General features: G+C 35.7%; 1 protein-coding gene across 6 annotated transcripts in view; it reads right to left on the bottom strand.

Moving 5' to 3' along the window:
- Positions 1-22,548, bottom strand: part of CDH19 (cadherin 19) — a 115,784-nt gene that overhangs the window by 13,594 nt on the left and 79,642 nt on the right. For all 6 annotated transcript variants that reach the window (XM_064705769.1, XM_064705772.1, XM_064705771.1 and 3 more), the window contains exons 3-9: positions 19,554-19,848; positions 13,305-13,424; positions 12,496-12,660; positions 11,340-11,524; positions 10,022-10,275; positions 7,438-7,574; positions 10-131 (exon numbers count right to left, since the gene is read on the bottom strand). In XM_064705769.1, coding sequence (XP_064561839.1) covers positions 10-131; positions 7,438-7,574; positions 10,022-10,275; positions 11,340-11,524; positions 12,496-12,660; positions 13,305-13,424; positions 19,554-19,848 — 1,278 coding nt within the window. The remainder of the gene's footprint in view (positions 1-9; positions 132-7,437; positions 7,575-10,021; positions 10,276-11,339; positions 11,525-12,495; positions 12,661-13,304; positions 13,425-19,553; positions 19,849-22,548) is intronic.

Here is a 22,548-nt window from a genome sequence, read left to right as displayed (position 1 = left end):
CATGCTCACCTGTCCAGAAACTGCATTTTCACAAACAAATGTTTCATAATTTTTAGGAAATTCTGGTGCATTATCATTAACATCAAGAACTTGAACATACACATTTGCTTCCGAAATTTTTTCAGGATTTCCTAATGGTTGAAAAAAGACAGAAATAAAAAAAAAAAAAAAGTTATGAATAATCTTCTACATATTTTAAAGTAATATAAAGATTAGAAAATTTTGGATTTGTTCATGCTTTTCTTTACCCAATCAGAAACTGATTTAAATGTAAAAAATAAAACATGATCAGTAAAAAATAAATAATTTCTTTTTGATTTAGAAAAATTTACTGTACAAGCCATATCTAAGGTTATGTGGTGGGAAAGTGTCGACACTTCTAAGGGTATCTGGTGCTTTTCCAGTTAAATAGGAGTTAATAAGACAAAGAGGAAGCCACGAACAACATACTGGATCAAAAACCTGTGGGACAAGCGATAAAGAGAGGGGATGATGAGGACGTAACCTGGTCAGGTATACTAATTGATGTGGGCACCTGAAGTGGTGTGAGAATGTTTTTTCCATCAGATGGGTGGTCTTGACAACTGAGAAACCAGTGGAGAAAAAGGGAAAACAGACGCAAAACCAAGAGACAGACCTGACAAGATAAACATAGAGACTATGATAAGGAACAAACCTAATGATAATTGATGGGTTATCCAGAAAACACAGGACAACAATTCTGGCTAGATCAACTTGGACTTTGTAACTGGCAAGACTTTAAATGAGAGGTACCCCAGATCTGGCAAAATGGGGACGCAGTGGAGATTTATGGACCCACGGGATACATGCAGAGAGGAACAAAGGTCAGCTAGAAAAGGGAATAGAAGGGGCTGGTTGTGTGCAGAACAGGGCCAGCCAGTGCATTTGTCTGGCTTAGCCTTGCACCTGATCACCAGTCTGTTCTCTCAACTTACATCTTCTTAATAAACATTTTCTTAGCCATGTTTCTGCATAATCTCACTCTTTCTCTCTGCATATGTATGTGTGCTGCAAGGATTAAGTGGCAGCTCCTGGTGTGACCTGCATATGTGTGAATGAAAATTGATTCCAGATACTGGAGCAGGATGGGAATCTGTGATGCCAGCTACTGACTCAGGAGCACAGGGGACAATTGTCTGTGCCCTCCTCAGACTTGGTGTGCATGAGGTTCGTGTATGTTTTTACTGACAAAATTTAAACTGGATTCAACAATTGTTAGGGATCCTTGGGTCCAGGAGAAGTGCTTGGGAGGTTCACACTTAGGGAGGACTTGCAAATCTGGAGTGCATGAAGGATTAGTATGTGAGTTCTGTGGGTTTCAAGTAAGCATCAGGTGTGCACTGGCTGGTGAGTTGGAGACCTGTGAATTAGATAAGAGGATTTGGGATTCAGGAAGGGGCGTTGGGCAAACAGATACTGAAGGGATCCATGAGTATGTGTGTGCTTGTGAATCTGGAGAGTGCTGTGCATGTGTGTATATGTCTGCATTAGTGATCTTCTGCCTTCCCAGAAGAAGAGGGGAGTGGGCTGCCTGTGCTTGTAGACAGGGTTAGTCCTGTATGTAGGTGCTGCTGAAAGCAAAGCCTTGTCTGTGTCAATCCGAGTGACTGACTGCTACTGGCTGAGCCTGCAAACAGGTCAGCAGCATTCCTGACCTGCTCCACATTCCTGCTGCTCCACAGCAGCTGAACATGAGCCAACTTGTGCCCAGCAGGACAAGGATTGGCTGAGGGAGATGGAGTTGATAGTCTGGAGAAGAGGAGGCTCAGGGGCGACCTTATCACTCTCAGCAATTGCCCAAAAGGAGGTTGCAAGGAGCTGGGGGGTTGGTCTCTTTTCCCAAGTAAGAAGTGATGAGCAGCCTCAAGATGCACCAGTGGAAGTTTAGAATTGATATTAGGAAAATGTTCTTCTTGGAAAAGCTTGTCTAGCATTGCAATAGGATGCCCTGGGAAGTGGTTGAGTCACCATCCTTGAAGGTATCTATAGTGCCAGATACAGACTAGGCAGCAGGCGCATGGTTGAGTGGTGGGCTTAGCAGTGCTTATGTTCATGGTTGGATTCAATGACCTTATCAGTTTTTTCCAAACCAAACTACTCCTTCACTCTTTGATTCTATATTGGATACCTCTTGGAAGTCCTTTACCTATCAGGACATGGAATCCTGCCTTACACAGCATAGCTTTAAGAAATATCTGCTAATCCTTAATGTAATTTATTATTTTTATAGGCACAAAGTTGCTCTGAAATAACAATGCTCACATTAACATGGATGTGTTGTTGGGTAATTAAGATGTTTTTCAGCAATTAAAGTAATCTTAAGATATTCCAGGAATACTGAACATTTGTCAGCCTAAATGTCTGTCAATGCATCAGGCACCTATACCTAAACCAGGACTACCTCCATTATTATAGTTAAAATATGTCTCATGTTCAGTGCTAGTGTCACTGCATCTGATCTTTTCAGAAGTTCTTAAGGCATTGATTTAAATTAATTAAATAGATCTTTAAGAAAAAAAGCTAAATTTACTTCTCTCTGCCTCTTTTCAAACTACATCTGTTTGGTTGGTTCTTACATTACTTTTTTAATGCATAATACACTAGGTGCTTGGAGCAAACATTTGTTTTCTTGGATGTTATGGAATCTATGCTGATAGCTTTGAGTCTTTTGCTCAAGGAAATAGCAGGAAAAGCAAGTACCACAGAGATAAAGGCATAGATACTCAGCAGTTTCACATTTCTGTTCCTCCTGTGAAGTCATTACAGCTGTGCTAATTTACCAAACGTTGTGATCTGTCAGACTCATTTCAAAAATATTTCTTTGTGGGATGAAATTTCTCCTGTTGAATCAAACGTCCATATAATACAAAAGGCAATGAAATAGTGCTCGGCTTCTTTTAGATAAACATAAGAAGTATCATACATTCTTTTTAAAAATAATATAAAGAGTGTAGGAGTTACCTTAATTCTTTTATTGAAGTCACAATTGGATGCATAGGGCAGAGATTTGACTACATTGTCTTTCAAAGGAGAGCTTTTTAATCTTTAACAGAAGGCAGGGAATGCCTTTGGTGGCTTCAGTTGTATAGAAAATAATACAGGAAGGACCCAGCTAGTTTTGCCTATTCTTACCTTCCTTGTTTGTAGCATTCATGGGTACTATATTGGCTTCAAAGACTACCCTTAGCTTACACAAAACATTTAGCTAGCACGTTGTTGGAATCACATCTGTATTCTTTCAAAGAAAGGTTTTAGGTTTTTTGTTGGGTTTTTGTTTGGTTGTTTTTTTTTTTTGGAGGGGGGGTGGGCAGGAGTGATTTTGTAATAGCCTTGTTTCTAATTCTTTAATGTATTTGGGTTGTAGCACCATGGCTGCCTTGATGGGATTTTTTTTCCTTAGTATAGGGTTAAATGACAAGGAAGATCATTTCTCTCATTTCTGTATCAATGGAAGTTTTTAACAATATGAAAATTTTTAATTTTTCTGAAATCACAGCTGTTTTGTTTTGGGAGGGAGCAACATATTGCAAAGACACTCTTGAAATCAGTGTCTGGTTAATATTTAATTATAGTTATTACAGTTTTGGTGAAGCAGAGTTACTCCATTATTTGCATTTTGAAAAGAAGGTAGGCAACATGCATTCAGCTAATGCACCCATATCGTACAATATCTAAATATCTCCCAATTAGCAGAAAATTTTTTGTTACAATCTCTACAAGAGAGATCAGGACTTGAAAAACAAGGACAAAGACAAGAGGATGTCAAGTGCAGCAAGCTGGATCAGTGTGAAAATTAAGATAACACCTCAATTGCTAGGGACCTGTATTATTAACTTGAAAATAAAAGCAATGACCATCTCTATATACAAAACACAATTCTGTATTTGCAGGGGATTAAAGAAAGCTTACATTGACATGAGACAAGTGAAGATAAACCTGTAATGATAACAATAATACTTGCACTACTACCAACAATAAATGCTATCTTCATAATTCATGTTTTTATAGCATGACTATCATTTATGCTAAGGTAAATTTCTTTACTTCCTAAAAGAAATAAACCTAAATAGTTTTTTAAGAAAGGACTACTCCAGAAAGTTAAAAGCTTATCAACAAAAAATATATATGTGACCAAGGCAGGGTGACATTCAATTTCAAATTTATATTATCCATACTGAAATTATCACAGAACTTCAGTCCTGTATCCAGGTCTGGAGACCCCCATGAAAGGACACCAGCAAGACTCAGTGATAAAATGACATTTGTCTGTTGTGAGTTAATTTTGTTGGGATTGACAGTATTAAGTAAAACTGATCACAGAATCGTTGATAATTGAGGTTGAAAAAGACTTCTAGTTAATTAAGTCAAAATGTCAACCTAACTCTGCCACGTTCAGCACTAAACCATGACCCCAGGTTGAGGTATCCCATGAATTCTCCCCCCTTGGTCAATCCTCAAGCCCTCAGCCCTGGAAACACTAACTACTTATCATAGAGTAATCCCTCCCAAAGAGAAAAACAATAGAGTCATCCCTCCCAAAGAGAAAAACAGTCTCCCCCATGATGTCTCAACTTCCCTGGATTTCTCCTTCCCCTGTCATTGGCTTGGTACCCCTGGTGGCCACCCCCCTACCCCTGGTTGCCAGGCCCCTCTGCCCACCCCTTAGTTACGCCCCCCACCCTTCCCCTTTATAAGCTGCATGATCCACATGGTTGATCCTCTTTTCCTGGGTTTGTCCTTTGGTAGCAGTGTTACTCTGCTGGAATAAAACCTTGCAAAAGAGCCTTTCTTGCCTCTATCGCTGAGCCAGCTGTGCTTAGTGTTGAGTGGAGGTTAGACTGCACTGCCTGAGTGTTAACTCAGCTTGCCTTTCGGCAGGAGAGGCTTGCTGGGGACAAGAGATCGGCAGCAGTGCCCAGCACTTTAACACCCACATTTTTACCAGGTATCACATTCACAGGTTTTTTGAACACTTCCCAGGAAGGTGACGCATTTACTTCCCTGGGAAACTTATTCTAATGCTAGACAACCCTATTGCAGAAAAAAAAAATCACTAGTATCTAATTAAACTTCCCCTGGTACAGCTTGAGGCCCTTTCGTCTTGTCATCTTACTTGTTACATGACAGAGGAGACTGACCCCTACTTCCCTGCAGCTTTCTTTCAAGTACTTGTAGAGAAAGTTCCCTCCCAGCCTCCTTTTCTCCAATGCAAACAACCCCAACTCCCTGAGCTGCTTCTCACAGGACTTGTGCTCCAAATCCTTCACTCTCTCTGTTTGCTCTCCTGGATATGCTCCAGGACCTTCTGGCCACTCTGCTCTCGGCCTGCAGTGCCACGCAGGGTTGTTGTGACCCAAGTGCAGGACCTGGAACTTGTTGGATTTCATACAAGTGGCCTTGGTCCATCAATCCAGCCTGCCCACATCTCTCTGCAGAGCTTTTATACCCTCCAACAGAAGAACCTCCCACAGCCCAGCTTGGTGCCATAGGTAAGCTGACTGAGAGTGCACTCAGTCCAATCATGCAGATCATTGATAAAGCATATTGAACAGAACTGACTCCAGTACTAAGCTTAGGGAAAACCAGTACTGACTGACTGTCAATTGGATAGTAATGATTTAAAGATTTCTTGCTCAAAGGCAGGATTAGAATGCCATTGTTTGTGCTTGAGCGTTGTACTTGGTGAAAGTTTCTTACAACCAAGTAAAACCTTATGAAAGGAAACTTGATTTTTCTTGAGCTTTAGGCATAAAGTGGAGAGTCAAAAGTTTGCAAGTTCTCCCTGCTCACATTTAAGTTCCAACAACTTAACATTAAGCCCTATTTCTGAATAATTTTAAAACATGCTCCCTCAATGGCATGAGGATAGGATGGTCCACATCACAGGTCCAGAGTAACAGAGTTAAGCCTCTCTCACTAATCTTTTATCCCTGCAATTGTTGCAATGGACTCAAAAGTCTTGTGTAGTGTATGAATGTCAGGGCATATCAACAGGCTTCTGGGGCCTGTTGTAACACAGTTTCAGTACTTAACTAAGGTACAATGAACATCTTATTTGGATGAACTCTAATGACATTTTGATTGTGCTTTGGTGGAGCCAGATTGCCATTCACCAAATGTCTCATGCACACAGTACATATAGTTGTATTTTAAGAAGTAATATACTGCTAGTTCCTGATACAAATCCTTTCAGGTGTGCCCAGACTAAGGTGACCTAAATTCAGATATTTTGAACATATCATTATAGACAGTGACCATATCATCATTAAAGAAATAAAGAATAAGCATTTGAACATAATGGGGTCTCTATTTCTCTATAATAACTTTCATTACCATGAAAGTCTAACTTTCTTTTGCTGCAAGAGACAGTTATTCATTTGTAACATTTGGTTCTCTCCTGTTTTATTGTTTAACTAAAAAAAAAAAAAAAACAACTCTAGGCCAAAGTTGTCCTTCTGTGTTTCCATAGAGCTGTAACATGACATTGAAATTCATGCTTAAAATCTCACAAAGAGACTGAAAAGTAAGATAGTACCATCAATTCCTAAGTACAAGTTAAAGACTTCAATGAAAATTGATACTGACTATCCTATAGTAGACTTCCAGCAGTAATGTTCTACAGGGAAGTCCCCTTTTTGGCAACATTGAAGTTGAATAATATATATTTAAAGTGGTCATAGCAATAAATTACATTTAACTGAGATTCAGGAGTAAAAAACAGATGCTAAGATTATTTGGCAAAATAGATCTGATTTATTGTTGTTACTCTAGTTTCATATTGTTTTTCTCCTTCCTGAGGATGAATGGGAATAGTTTTTAATAAATGAGGAGCTATTAAATTTCTAGTGCTGTCCCAGATTCAGGGGAAACAGATCACCAAAAACACAAACAGAGGTAATTTGCATTTGACTTTCAAACAAAATTGACAGGTGAAATCTATATAGAGGGTGCTTTAAGGTTCTAATTGTCCCTGAATAGACGTCTAGATGATTTAGGCCTTAACATTTACAATTAATTTGAGCCACAGGTTTCTGACTGATGTTAAATTAGACCCTGGCTAATTTCACACTAGTCAAAAATCTGGTGTGAAATTAACCAGGGTCTAATTTAACATAAGATCTTGCACTGCAGGAGCAATTCTTATGCTTCAGTGTATCTTGAAAGCGTTACACTCTCAATCCTATTACAATTTCTTTTTTCATAAGGTCATCTTTTATGAAAAAGCACAGGACCTTGGAGCTCAAGTACATTCCACTTCTATTTAACTAATCATTTTAATAATGCTCCTTAGTGTAGCAAGCAACAGCAATATAATCAGAAAGAAGAGTGTATTCTCCACTTTAAAGAAGGCACATACAGAGGATAATTACAGTTCACAGTGTAAGAACCCCAGCGTTCCTTACATTTCTTACTCACTTGTTTCTGTGGCTGTAACAGTTATGTTGTGCCAAGAAGCTCTCTCTCGGTCCAGAGGTTCAGTGGCAATGATTGCTCCATTGTGTTCATTGATGCTGAACAGTCTCTTTAAACGACTGCTGTGGACAATGGAGTACCTGCACCAAAAAAAGGAAAGACATTCTGTAGTACTGAAAAGTTCCATCAGAGGCAAGGATATAGAAAGCTTTTGTCAGCTGAGGAAATAGAGCTGTGCATATATGCATACAAATGTGTGCTGCAACAACTCAGAAATCATGAAAAAATGTACATGTATAAACATTTAAAATTCACTGCTGCCAAGATCAAAGCTCTTCTTTTTATAAAACTAAATACATCTCAGATCTATATTAATATGAACTGAATCTGAAATGCATTATTCATTCTTACTTCTAAGTCAGTCTCCCAGCAGGTGAATGACTTCATTGCAAAGAAACAGCAAAATTGCCACTTGTGAAATGAATAACACCAACATCTAAGTGAAAGTATAATAGCAAATCTATTTTATCATTGCTGACATGCTCTGATGCCAAGGGAAGGGGCACTATAAAGACACACAACTGTCTGTAATGAGGTGACACTAAGGCAGAGTACAAAATCCTTCTGCAGGAGATTGCAGGAAAGACTCTGTGCTCCTGAGTCTTTGCCAAAAAGGGTCTGGATGCTGTGGATATGTGGATGTGTATATGTGCACATACATAAACACACACCACTCAAGCTGTTAAAGTCTAACAGCTTGTCGCAGGACAAAGATGAACTGAAATAGCAACCAAAGATATTGCAATTGAAATAGCAACCAGAGATAATGCAAAATATATTTACTGTTGTTTTTAATGGTCTACAAAGCAAAAGACCATATGATGCAGTTGCTAAATAAAGTCTATTTCATGGAACTAAAACCTGTTTGAATAATTGAAAGATTCTTTCCACTCCAATTTGGAATGTCCACATGCAACTTTTCTTTTTTATTGTACCTTTAATTCTGCTTGACAAAGCCTTTCTGTAAATGACTCTCTAGTTTGTTATTTATAGCTACATTGTGTCTCTTTTAAAAATCAGTAAGAAGATAAATTGAAGAACCAGCACAATACTGTAAGTGAAAGCTCTTACAATTTGAACAAAGTTTTGGATACTTATAAACTTTTGTTTGAGGTATTTATAATTTTTCTGACATAGTTATTTTGTTTGGGCATTTTTTGGTAATCTGACTCTTGAAAAAAAAAATTTCAGAAAAACTTTATTAGGTATTTTTTATTTTTTATTACTAACATAGTGAGGTTTTGTTGCACATCTTTTTAATTTGTTTGTTTGAAACGTGGAGTCCACAAACCAACAGAAGTTGTTTTCTAAATTATAAGTACTGCTGTCATTTATGATAGGAATGGTTTCAAAATTAGATTCATTTTCATGGCACTTAGCTCAAAACTATATCTTTTTATCAGAAATTATGTACTCTATTCAAAAATAACTCATTGATGCAATACCTGTATCACTGTTTTGGAAATATGTGGACATATTCAGTTTGAAGCCAGTTCCTCCAGAACATTTCTGACTAAGAAGTTATAGATATGTGTTAATGTTTAATTGTTCCACAGAAGATATAGAAGTCAGCTAACCAAACCACCAAATGAGCCCTTTTAGAGGAAGGGAAAAAAAAAAAAAACCTATGTACTTTTTTTTTTAAATTTAAATTATTATTAGTCTAATAAATAACAGTAAATTAATGGAAAATCATAACAAATCACCACCTACAGCTCTGAAGCTGTAGCATAATATATATATATTTCTCATATTAGAAATCTACACACCATAAATTATTTTGTGTCTCAACCATTTGTCACTGTATCCTGCTTTTTCTGAATTGCATAGTACATAGTGATGTCAGGCAATTCAAGAAGCTATTTTAATTATAAATCCCAGGGTAAAGATAATTACCTGGTTTCTCCCTTAACAGACAGCAAAATTATTTATCATGGATAGTATAAAAAGAAGAATCTGCTGTTGTTGGGTTGAGTGGCTAGGTGTCAGTTGGCTTGTGGTGAGAAATTGTTTTGGGTCTTTTTGCATCACTTTTTTTTTTCTTGGGTATTTGTTGTAGATATGGGATTTTCCCATCTCTTATTTTGTTTGATACTATTATTGTCATTGTTATCGTTATCGTTATCGTTATCGTTATCCTTATCCTTATCCTTATCCTTATCCTTATCGTTATCCTTATCCTTATCCTTATCCTTATCAATAAAATAATAATTAACAGCTGTCTTTATTTGAATTTTTTTTATTTATGAGTTCTCACAACTTTACGCATTCTCTTTTTCATCCCAGTGGCTGTGGAAGTGAGCAAGTGCCTTTATGGTCCTTACCTGCTGATGTGGGTTAAACCATGACAATAGCAATAACCTTGGCTATCACAATAAAAGCATGATTAACTGTAATTGAGAGCTATGGTAAAGAACAGAAATATCCTTTGGAAATACCAACTACATTTACCTGACATCACTATGTACTATGCAATTTAGACAAAGCAGGATACAGTGACAAATTGTTCACATTTTAAGACAGGTACCTGACTGGACTCTCATCATCATCTGGATCTCTGGCAGTTACAGCCCCAACCAGTGCGCCCCTCATAGCTCCTTCATCAATCTCCATCACATAGTTGTCCAAGGTAAAAACTGGAGGTTCATCAGCATCTTCCACATTGATTTTGACAATGGTTGTGTCTTCAAATGGTCCTTCTTTCAAAAAACGCTCATCAATGTATCTATTTACAGCTTTTACTTGAATACTGTATCTCCTTTTGCTCTCATAATCCACTCTCTGTTAAGAAAGAAAGTGAGATTTGGAATATGTCTTTCTTAATATTTAAATTAAATATAGTTCAATAAATGGGGTGAGATTAAAGACAAAGTAGCGTTATACTTGTTTTAAGATTGTTTTAAAAAAGGGTTACTACTAGAAGTTAATTCTAAGGTTTCCTTTTTATGTTAAAAACATTTTCAAATTCAAATGTGCTTGTTTGCTTTCACATTTCACACTGACTTTAATGCTGCAGTCAAGCAACACTGTAAAAAACAATTCCCATAGAATATCATCCCTAATGACACATAGTTTCATTAAAATTTTACATGGTCTTTATCTTTTGAATTAAACAAACAAACAAATAAATAAATAAATAAAAAGTCTACTAAGTAAATAGCTTCCCAAACTAAAGAAAAACCCCACAAAACAAACAAGAAAAGATCAAAACAAACAAAAAAGATGTTCACACTTAAAGCATTCAATTCTTCAGAGGCCTACATTTCACTAGGTTATTGAACTCTATCTTCATTTAAGTGATCCCTGAGATGACTGAGAAATCATTCTGAGTGGTTCCAAAATAAATTATGCAGTATCAAAGAATATTAATTTTCTTAATTCATAAACTGGTCCTTTTTTATTGTACTTAATAGCTTTTTAAAACCGTGTCCCAACAAAAAATCCACTATCTAATACATTAATAAATTCTTGTTTAAGTTAACAGGAAGCGTTGGAAGTGAGGTGAGATTGCTTGCAATTTATTAATAAATATTTTACAGGCAATGCACAGAAGAGATAGAACATTTTCTCACAACGGGATACAGTCTGTGGCACAGTTAGGGATAACATTAAGATATTCTTGCTGCCGCTATTATATTCAGCAGTAATAGAAATGAGTCAAAAATGTCAACAGAAAGAAAAGCATTTTTTCTTTTTTATCCCTCGTAATATTCCAATCAAATCACAAAGCCTAAACAAAAAAGAATAAGAGAATCCAAAGCAGTAGATTTTCCCTGCACATCCAGCTTTCTTGAGGATTTTCCTTCAATTATCAGAGATTTTTTTAAAAGTTTCTGAGATCTTACCTTTTTTAGTAAGATAATTCCTTCTTGAGTCTCTTCGTTAGTAATGATGTTAAAAACATCTGGGCTATCTGCTTCAATGAAATAGTCCATGGCTGCGTTGTCCCCAGTGTCTCTGTCTTCTGCAAAGACTTTGCCTACGGTGGTGCCCACGGGAGCCTCTTCGGAGACACTCATGTAGTAGAGTCCTAAAGAAACAAAAGCTGGCAAAGTTTAGTGATCTGCCATGGTTAATAGTGCTGTAGCTTGAGGTTCTCAGAGAGCTGGGAAAAGTCCCAGCTTCCACCGGAGCAATTGATGTGATCTGGCATTGTATAGATCTTGGGTGGAGGGCAGGACAATCTTTTCCCTTGGGAACCCTTCGCTCTCAGGCCTACTTCATCAGTGTATAGAGCTAAGGACTAAAACAAAACAGCTCATGGTTTTAAACTGAACGAGGGAAGGTTTAGATTAGATATAAGAAAAGTGTTTTTTACTCTGAGGGTGATGAAATACCAACACATGTTGCCTAGAGACAAGGTGAATGTTCCATTCCTGAAAAATTCTAGGTCACTTTGAATGCAGCTCTGAGCATCCCTGTCCAAGGAAGGTTGGACTAGATGACATTTAAAGATCCATTCCAACACAAATTATTCTATGGTTCTATGACTAAACAGGGTGAAAAAACAACCAAGGACAGCACTTGCCAACAGTGCAGTTTTTTCCTGATAGCCCAATGAGCAGCTCCCACATCTGCTACAAACTACCTGGACAGAGAGGTTCTCATCGTTTGACAAAAACTCTCTAGCATGAGTCAGAAACAAATGAAAAGAGGAAAAGAAGGGGAATGAAAATGATGCTAAATATCCTGTTTTCCAGATTTTAGGCTGAGGTTGTGCAAATTATAGGGAAAGCAGTTTAACGATTTGTCTCCAGAGTCTCTTAGTAAGAGAAACCAGCAGATCTGAGATTTTTGAAACGATAGATTTTATTTTCCTCTTGGTTTTTGAGCTTTTGTGAGGACTTTGGGGATTTTTTCCACTATGTTATTTTTTTTACAGCTGTATGCTAATTTTAAAGCACAGCCCTGTTCTAAAAAGACCAACCTGCAAACCTAACAGAGATACAGTGGATCTAAATTTCCTCAAGACTTCCATTACTGTAATTAGTCTCTACTCACGTTGCTGAAATTCAGGTGGATTGTCATTGACGTCAGAGAGATTGATGGTAACAGTGGCTGTTGCAGAAAATGCTCCTGGTTGCCCAACCATATCTTTGGCTTGAATGATGACCAAATACTGATCTTTTGTTTCTCTATCCATTCCGGAAGCCATTCTAATGACCCCTAAAAGTAAAAAGAATAATACAATGGCATATGTCTCATTTTTTTCTCAATGTCTGACATGGGTTTATAGTATAATATACATATAACATGTATCACAGCAGCCAGTTATGAATTTTCATTCTAAACTGTGCATAGAACAACTGTTCTTATACTGGGTATTAGTAGTCCTCATGGTAGCAAGTACACTGTATGTCAAACCCATTCTGTATATTTAGAGTTCTGGGGAGCAGAATACTCCATATATTTCCTCTAACATATAAAAACCTCTCTATTACTCAGAAATTAGGCTATTGGAGGGATGTCACATATCTGTAGTTTCTCAACATACAGATAGACATATCACATGATGTGCCATAGAGGTGTTGATTCAGAAGTGTTCCTAGAATAATGTATAAAGTATGATATTCAGTGTCTAACTCTAACAAGATTTTTTTTTTTAATTTTTAAATAAAATTTGGATTTGCTAGAGAGAAAGAATTTCATCTTCCTGTGGGAAAGAAAAGTTGATTTTTTTCAGCTCTAGGAACTATGCAGAGATGAAAGAGTGTAGAGTGATGTCAGTTGATCTTGGTTAAAATCAAGATAGACAATTTTGCTTGCATCCATTTTATGCGTTTATGAGGGTACAAATTCACTTGTAATACCTGTCTTCGGCTCCACTGAGAAATAAGGCTGTCCCTCAACAAGACTGTAAAGCAGACGAGCACCATTCCCATAAGAAGGATCATCAGCATCTGTAGCTGTTACCTGTGTAACCGAAGTACCTCAAGGAAAAATAAAGTAGATTATGTTTGTTTTCTTCTTGTATAAATTGTCTCATAGTTACAAAATATGAATTCTTTAAAAACCTTTTAACATACCAGTTATACTAATAAACAGTCCTAAAAACTTACAGGAGCAAATGGCATCTATTAAATTTACTGTTAAAAAGGGAAAATATTTCCTCAGCAGCTGTTCTTGTTGCATTCAAAATTTCAATTAAAACAAAAATAAACCATATATGTTTTTTCAGCACTATATTAATATTGCTTAAAATGCTACATATATCATGCCTATTTTGTAGTATGTCAGTGGAGTAAAGCAAATTGCTTCTCCTCTCCTCCAAAGTATTCTACAGAATTTTCCCATAGGAATAAGAAAACACAGTCACTTTATCAACAGTAGGCCCTCTGGTGATAAAAAAATTAATTGTTAACAAGCAAAGCAACCAAGAAGTATAACAAGGCTCTGAACAAATTTTTTATTCTTGAGTCTTTAATGAGCTTGTCCCAGCTCAAAACTTGTGGCAGAAATCCCAGTGCAAAAACACAGTGGAATCAAACTGCAAAGCTTGGTTTCTTCTTTGATGGGAAGCTGTTCATATCCTAGATAGAAGATTGACAGTAATCTCATGGCACCTTGTCTAATGACTGTCCTTTAAAAAAAATATCCACAGTAACATCATTTTTTAAGGTAATCATTATTTTTATCTTTTTTTCCTCTCTTAGATTCTGCATTAGAAAACAAATATCACTTCTTGTGAGGAACAGCAGGAAATCAAGCTACTTCCTAAAAATTTCTGGGATACATTCACGCAGTTGCACCTGCTTATCAATACAGCAGTATAGTTAGGCTGGAGGGGAAAAGAAGAAGAAAAGGTGGAGTGCAAGGAGTTAGACCAGAAACACCATTTTTTAATGACAAAAGCAAATGTGATATTTGTCCCAAATAAAACAAATATATTCATTGCTGGGTTTTCTAGCAGTTAAATAGTTTTATTTTTAAATAGAAATGAGAAACAGCTTTCTCATATAAGGATAGGCTAAAATAAATAATTGACTTCTTTAAAAAAAAATGTTTTTTCATTTTTCTCTCAATTTGTTGAGCAGCATTTGAAGTGATTCCATAATGCATCTTTTCTTCTCTCAGGCAGAGAGTGAACTAAGCTGTTATTAGTTCACACTAAATTTTGGACCTATATGTCCTTCATAACTTATCTACAATATCAAATATCTGACATGTGGGTTTAGATGCATAAATATAGATTATTTAGATGTGTGTATAGATGTATAAATATATAGAGAGATCTTGTTACTTCGGAGAAATTTTAAAGTTAAAATTACAAATTCATATTTAATCAGAGCACACATATGCCTCAGAAAACACAGAATTCTTTAGTAAGTCAAAAGAGCAAATGGAACCTTCAGCTACATAATTATTAACTTCATGTCAGCTGTGATCTATGAAAATTGGTCTCAGTTGCAGAAAATTCATCCTCTAAGAACATTTAGCATGACTAGAACACAGTTGCTTTAAAAAAATAAATTGCTAATTAGGAAAGGATCAGTCACTATCGATGATCCAACAGGTTTAGTATGTCAATGTCATTTTCTACTGAACAAACTCAAGTGTCCACAATTATGTTTAGGAATGCACCTATTTATAGCAATATATTTAGTAAATCAGTAATAAAATACAACATATGTAGAACTTCAAGTCATCATCACAGCCTTTGTACATTTAAAGGTAAATGTATTTTCTGCACAGTTTCTAAGCAGTATAAAGAAATATTGATTCTAAATCAGCTTTTCCTTCTTCTCTGGAACCCAAACACTTTTCTTCTTGTCTGTTAACTCTTCTAGAGTATTTCAGAATACAGTAGTAAGGACTTTGTTCAGCTGGAGCCAGTGAGATGCAGCTGGTGGATGTAATCAATGGAAACGTGAATAGTCAAAAGGAATCTAGTAAAGAGGGAGCTGACCTGGAAGGAAGAAATAACAGATATCCTGCACTCCAAGGAAGAAGCTAATTTATTTCTAAATGTGAGTGACAGGAGACCATGTGGAGAGCAGGCTATCATTTCTCACATTTTTTTAGAACAAAGATTGTGTGATAACTACATGAAGCTCTACATTAAGTATGGACTATGTAGCAAGAAGAAGAAAAATGTTACCCTGGCTTTAGAGTACATCCTCAGTTTTTAATTTTCAACTTTCATGAAACTTGTATTTCTTTATACATTTAACCATCAGAAAAAAAAAAAATCCATCAAAACTAACTAAACTAAAACAGAAACAGAATCCCAACAAGAACAAAAAACAAAACAGAACCCAGAAAAAAACCCGCAAACCTCAACTCAAACCATTTGCAGAATAGTATCATATTAACCTAATATTTGTATTTGGGTGCAAGAAATTGAAATGTTAATATTCCATACTCAAAAACTCCCAAGAGCCATTATTTGTAACTACATGATTGTAAGAAGAATAATTGAACAGATACAAATAATTTATTTAAAAAAAATCAATTAACATATTTCACATTGCACAGACCCCCTAAAGTTAAGAAACCACAAAGCCCTAGTCCTGACATTAAAAACATGACATGATATAGCTTAGAATTGAACTTTTTTATTAGCTTTATTTAAGGCAAAGTGCTACTTTGTATCTCTGCAGCCTTGATTTTACCCTTCTTGGGCGAAATATGGTAGAGTGCCATTTATACCCTGCAGCCCATTAGGTATACTGTGGGGCCCTCATATGGCAAATAGCTCTCCATTTTTCTAAATAATGCTTGAGATCTATAAAGACATTAAACACTGATAGATTATTGCATGTGACTCTCAACCACTCCATCAGATATACTGCATTTGTACAAGTTTAACAGTTATAAGGAAGACAGTGTAAAATCGTAGCGAATGCCTGAGGGTAAAACAGAGTCCTGTGTTCTCAGAAGAGAGTCCATTTGCTGACACACTGTTCATTTACTGTGACACTTGCATATAAAAGCCTAATAAAATTTACTACTGAAGATAAAAGAGAGCTAATAAAGAATTAAAATGTATTCTAATTTGTTGGCACATTTGTATATATATTGGTACTTGTAACTAACTTCAGGCACAGTTATTTGTGTCTATTTTCTGGTTGTGTTGTGGTTGTCTGAGGCAAGTGACCAGCTCTGAATTATTATCTACTCGCTTTCTTAGTTCCAGACAAAACGTGCAGCAGCAGTGACTTGCTTTTCCAAGTCTTGACCATGCTTCCTAAGAATGTTTTCTGTGAGGAAATTATCAGGAGACCAAGCATCAGTGAACTGAACCGAAGCTAGAGAGCACTGAAACAGAGCAAAGACCAAGCCTCTCTATTGCACTGCGTCATTTAAATTAACTCTGTTCTTCACCCCTTATTATGCAAGAGTATGTTTTATTTTACTGGGAGAAAACCACTAATGTAATCAACCACTATGCTACCAATACTGCAAACTTCAGTGGGTTGTCCTTCCTCTCTGCTACGAGTTTATAAATTTCCTTGTAAGACTGAAACAGGTTCCACCTCAGTAGTGCCGTCCCTGCCTTTTGAGAAGCAGGGTAAGTGAGGCCCCAGAAATACTCACGGTGTGTGGTTCAGGTGTTTCATGTTTTGGAGCTGGCCACTGTCAAGTATACACTCCACTTGCATTTTATACTCCAGACATACACATTAGTATTCCAGTAGTGTCTCCATGGAAGAAGGAGATGAAAGAATGATCTTCTTTCATTGGAATGGCTATGGTATTAGTGCTAGAGAGGTCAAGTGTAGAAGCAGTAATGCAGAAAATATTTCAAGATCCTGGATGACCTGGATTCATCTATCATACACTGGATGATCGTAAATCACTGAGTTTGCTATTTCAGGAAGTCCATGTCTGAGAGAGAAGGCAAATAGGGTTCTTACCTTATTTTTTACCCATTCTGACATGGGTAAAAAATGGCACATGGCTTTAATTCTGATTTTTAATTTATTTTTCATTTCATATGTTTCTATATTTCACTGGAATATTTTTTTAACTATATAATATTACAGGACTATCACAAAATAAATTACATTTTCTGCAGCTTAATTAATTTTATGGTGAAGTGATACCATGTTTCAGGAATGTATATACAATAGATGACACAGGAGAGTGGACAAAGACAGCTGAGCCTTTCATTTTTAGTGGATCTCTTTATAGCAAACTCAAGGCAGTAAAGAGTGAAACTCCTCAATTCTCAACTGCTTCTGGATGGTTTCAGGTAAGAAACAGAAGTATATGGGAAAAGATTACTACTGTTGTTTTTGGTCTTATGTACCATCCTACTTGACTCTTTTTTTTTTTTTTTTTTACTTTTTTCTCATATAGCTATCATAAAGGCAGAAAGATAAAATGGAAGAAGTTCAGTTGTTCTTACATTTATGTGAGTGTTTACGAGTCTTTAAGAGTATAAATGAAGACATACTAGATAATCAGCCATTCAAAAATTATTTTTATAACAGATTAAGGAGCCTATAAAAAGTGTTTTACCACAGAGGGAAAAAAAAGAAAAAAAAACAAGAAAAAAACAAGAAAAAAACAAGAAAAAAAAAGAAAGGATTTATCAAAGTCCTACATTTTTTAAATTTTAGGTAATTCTTGACAATGAATTGTACTCATTTTTGCTATAAGAACATAAAAAATAAAAATGTAAAGGTCTTTGACAAATCGCCTATCTTGTCTCCAAACTTGAGCAAATGAACAAGATGCAAAAGCTGGAAGAACCCTCTGAACTAGCAACTGATTATTTTAGAAAAAGTTATTTGAGCAAGAGGTCAGGTGCAGAATTAAGTCTGTCTGCACAGAAGAAAGTGACAGTGATTTCCCTAGTGGAAAGTGGTATAAGCAGGTAGCAAGTGTCACTAGCAAGTAAATTGATCAAATTCATGTCTTTTGCCTCTACTGCTGGTAGTGATGATAAGCTGCTGCATCCTGGCAGAAATTAGGGTACTATCCTCACCTTCAATTAAATAGCAGGCATGAATATCCTTTTCTTTAATCTGCTATCCTGGCTGGTAGAAGAAGATAAAGTTTATGGCTTGCTGTCAAATATTCACTGATTCTGCTCAAAAAGTTGAGCAGATAATGCTTAATAGCATCACTGATGCTATTACATTAATGACCTCATTGATTCATACTTAAAGCATACTTACATTGATTCGTATTTAAAGCACCACAATATTTGAATTTCTTTTCAATATCAGTTGCAATAAAACAAAAGAAGTAGGTGTAAAAATTTGAAAGATTACTGGAATCTTTCCTGTAAGATCTGAAGTTTCCCTTTGATTTTGAAGATAGCTATTTGGAGATATTACCTATAACATTTCTGTTTATGTCAGCTGTATTAACACTGGGGTTTTCGAAGGCTTACATGTCCATGTATTATGAATGCAGATGTGTATGTAAACATGTATATACATATACCTGTATTTGCCAGATGTTGACTTTGCTTTGCATTTGTTGTATTAAGTTTCCAGATACATGACAGATCCTAATACAGGTCTCTCTGATCATGTGAAAGTGAGAAAGAAGAGGTACACGGATTAAGTTTTTCCTATTGACAAGAAAATTACAATTCGTGTACTTAAGAAATCAGAAGGCAGAATGCATTCACTGCACATATCTAATCCAAACAAGGAGAAGCTGACTGAAAGGAAAGAGGCTTGGCAGTGTAAATAAGTAGGCCACATGCAGACAGTGAAAGTGGCTATCACTTCTTCCCAACTGGCTGCAATACTCTACCTATTTCTACTGAGAATATTATATTTTTAAACAAGTGCAAATTTCAAGGCTGAATCACTGACGAGAAAGACCAATGTCTATAGTCAATCTAAGCATGTATCTAGAATCTGTAAAAGGACTTGGATAGATGTAGGTACCTAAATATTTAAAATCAAGAATGTTAAGTAGAGGTATTTGCATCCTCAAGTTAAGAATATACCTTTGCAAATTTCCAAACCTATAAAACAGTTTCCTTCCTTCTTACTGAGATGCAGTCTGTTAAAGATGCTATTAAAATTTTACTTCAACATAGCTGTCTAGAAAAAAATCAGGAAATAAAGAGTTTGATTCACAGTATATCATACCTTCAGGCGACATCTCTGGAACAGTGGCCACATAAGGTCCATCCAGGAACTGAGGTTCATTGTCATTGATATCTCGAACCTTGATGATAAATTCTGAATCAGGTTCAACACGAAGCTGGGTGCTCCGGTTAATTGCTTTTGCTGTTAAAATGTAGAAAGGTTTCTTTTCTCGATCCAACTTTTGTTTTACATAAATTTTGCCAGTATATTTGTCAATGTCAAAAAAGCTTCCAGCTCCCTCCCCGGCCAAAATGTATTCTAAGTTGCCATCCTCTTTGTCTAAATCTGATTTCACCTGAAAGCAAAAGGGAGAAAAATAAGTCACAGTTTAGGAAGAATGAAGTTTTGAAATATTCTTTTTATGTTTTGTTTTGATTCTACAGTGAACTCTGTTACTAACGAGTCTTCTTGGACATTATTGTTTAAAAGGAGGTACTGTCACATTTTCAGCCAATCATTTTAATTTAATTTTTTAAAAATTTATTTAAAAGTATTGATATAGCAGACTATTAAATGTGTAATATACCTGAAAAGAGATGCTTCAGCTACTTTGAAGTGAAGGGAATGCATCTAAGTACCTACTTTAGTTCATTTTTTCAGGTCCCCCTACGGTTCTGCTGAAAAGACTGCAAAGGTCATTAAACATTATCTAATTTTTATTATTTCAGATGATACATGTACTTTTTAAGTTGTTTATTTTTTTTTAACTTAACAATGCTAAGTGTGAATGTATGCAACAGTGATGTTCTGTTTCTGTTGAAATATTAGAAGGGAAAAGACATTCTGTGGTGAAAGTCTGTATTGCTTATTCCAAAACAAATTCATAGACATTTTTCATTTCTATCCAAGATGATCTACATCCTCTGTTGTATTGCTAAGATGAACTTTATGGTGATGATTCCTTTGATGAAGCTGAGCTTCATGAAAGAGGATTGAGGAGAAAATTTTAGTCCAGCTGCATTTGTTCATGACAACCAAATAGTTCTGTTAATATTAGTGATATATAATGGTGCAATATTTTAAGAGCAATAACCTGATCTCCTGACATAGCAAGCATCCACAGTTGAATTTTATGGGAACAAAAATTTCCATTATATCATTAATTCTCTATTTTTTTCTCTACTTATTTTGGTTTTAGAACAAAAAATATCAAACTCTCTAAGAGCCTGGATACTAATTGAAAAATCCAAGGTAAAAAAAAAAAATAAATATTCAACTTATTTCTCTTATGAAGAAACATGATTAAAATGCAAATAATATGCCTAACTGTTGACTTTAATATCTCACTGTTTTGCTTATGTTTATTGAACCTAAAGGTCACTGTAAGTTGTGAAGCCATAGAATGGGAAAGTAACAGTTCCCTGTCAGATATCCTCAAATATTTTATAATACCTTCTGAGGTTGCAAAAATAGTTTAACTTTTCTTTGGAAGAATGACTATGCCTTTTAAGATTTTCATAATGCATAATTGTCTGCACGCATCAGATGGATAATTGATTCAGAATGTGACTGGGACACTGCTCTGAGGTATGAGGAACAGTTTTGAGTTCCTATTCTGAGTTCTGTAAAAGTATTTAACACCTAAAATATTCAGAGTTAATTGTCCTTGCCAGTACAAAATACAGAATTTTCAAGTCTTAGGGAGTTTAGAACCATTTTAAATATGAACAACTTAAATATTTTCAGCATAAGTAGTTGTGTGCTAAACATGGACCGTGTTACCCCCTTAAGTGGTCTGGTCAAACTCCTTTTAACACCATCCAAATCTGGCATCTCACTGAGGGGCAACACAGATTCTTTGTTACCCATAAATCTTTGTTTCCTTTTCACAAAAGCCAGGACATGGGAGAAGTGATATATATCTAAATCTTTAAACTAGCATGGGGCTCAGATGTGACCACAGAGTGTATCAAAGCCTCAGGGTCTGGGAGCATGCCTTTGGCTGGCTGCTAAGCCATAGCCTGTGTTTAGTAATTTCACTCAGAATCATTTGTCCACAAAAGCTTTCATGACCTTGAACATGTGAAATGAGAGGTCCCTTACAGATGACATTTACTGAGAAAGAATAGCAAAGGTTCTAGGTTAACTTGCTTTTTTTAGGCTGGGAACAAAATAAATGGTCTTACCATTGTAAATGAAAATTGAGAACAAATATTTTTGTACTCATCCTTGTGTATCTGCCATTGCAGTGCTGATGGACACATTTAATTTTTCTTAATCTTGATAATGGAAATGGAGTCATGAGTCTGTGTTATATAAAATTTGAAAATTTATTTCTGACTGAAAAAAGATTTTGATATGGAATAGTGATTTAAAAACAGAGACTGTCTACCTTTGAATTTTCGTTGATGCAGTTTTCTTCAGAGCCTTAATTACTAAAAATTCATGTGTTGATCAGAGACTACCACTTCATTTGCTCAAAGCAGCGCATATTCTACTCAATAAAAAGACACAAGTAAATATGTCTTATTAGACAATGGTTTCACTGCAATATATTAACATTAATCTTCAATAAAATCCCCAGTTAACCTGTGAGAAATAAAAAGGTGAGATCATGAAAATACATGACATTTATGTTGATTGTTTTTTCAGGAAGTACTTTTACAAAGTATTGAAAAAGCAATAATAATTGTTTAAAAAATAGAAAGTATGTCTTCACATTTTCTTTCAGAAGTGAGACATCACACTTCCATAGTAACTACTTTGAAAGGGCTGTGAAAAAGTAATTAATGAATTTTGAGCACTTCACCCTTTGGGCCCAATTAAATTTTAGTGCTAGTTAATTAGCAGTTAAACTTATTTTAGCTCATTCATTTAAAAAGGGCCTTAAAGAAAAGAAAGGCAGATCTTAAGATTAAAATTGCTTCTAGCATACAAAAATAAATAATAATAATAAATAAAATAATAATAATGATAAGCAGAGAGAGAAGGGGGCAGATAAACCCTCATTAAGACAATTATCTTAAAGCACATTTTTAAAGGAGGGTGAAAAATA

This window comes from Zonotrichia leucophrys, chromosome 2, assembly GCF_028769735.1.
Source record: "Zonotrichia leucophrys gambelii isolate GWCS_2022_RI chromosome 2, RI_Zleu_2.0, whole genome shotgun sequence".
Taxonomy (NCBI): Eukaryota; Metazoa; Chordata; class Aves; order Passeriformes; family Passerellidae; genus Zonotrichia; species Zonotrichia leucophrys.
Note: the sequence above shows the minus strand (reverse complement) of the source record. Positions and strands in the feature narration are given on the sequence as shown.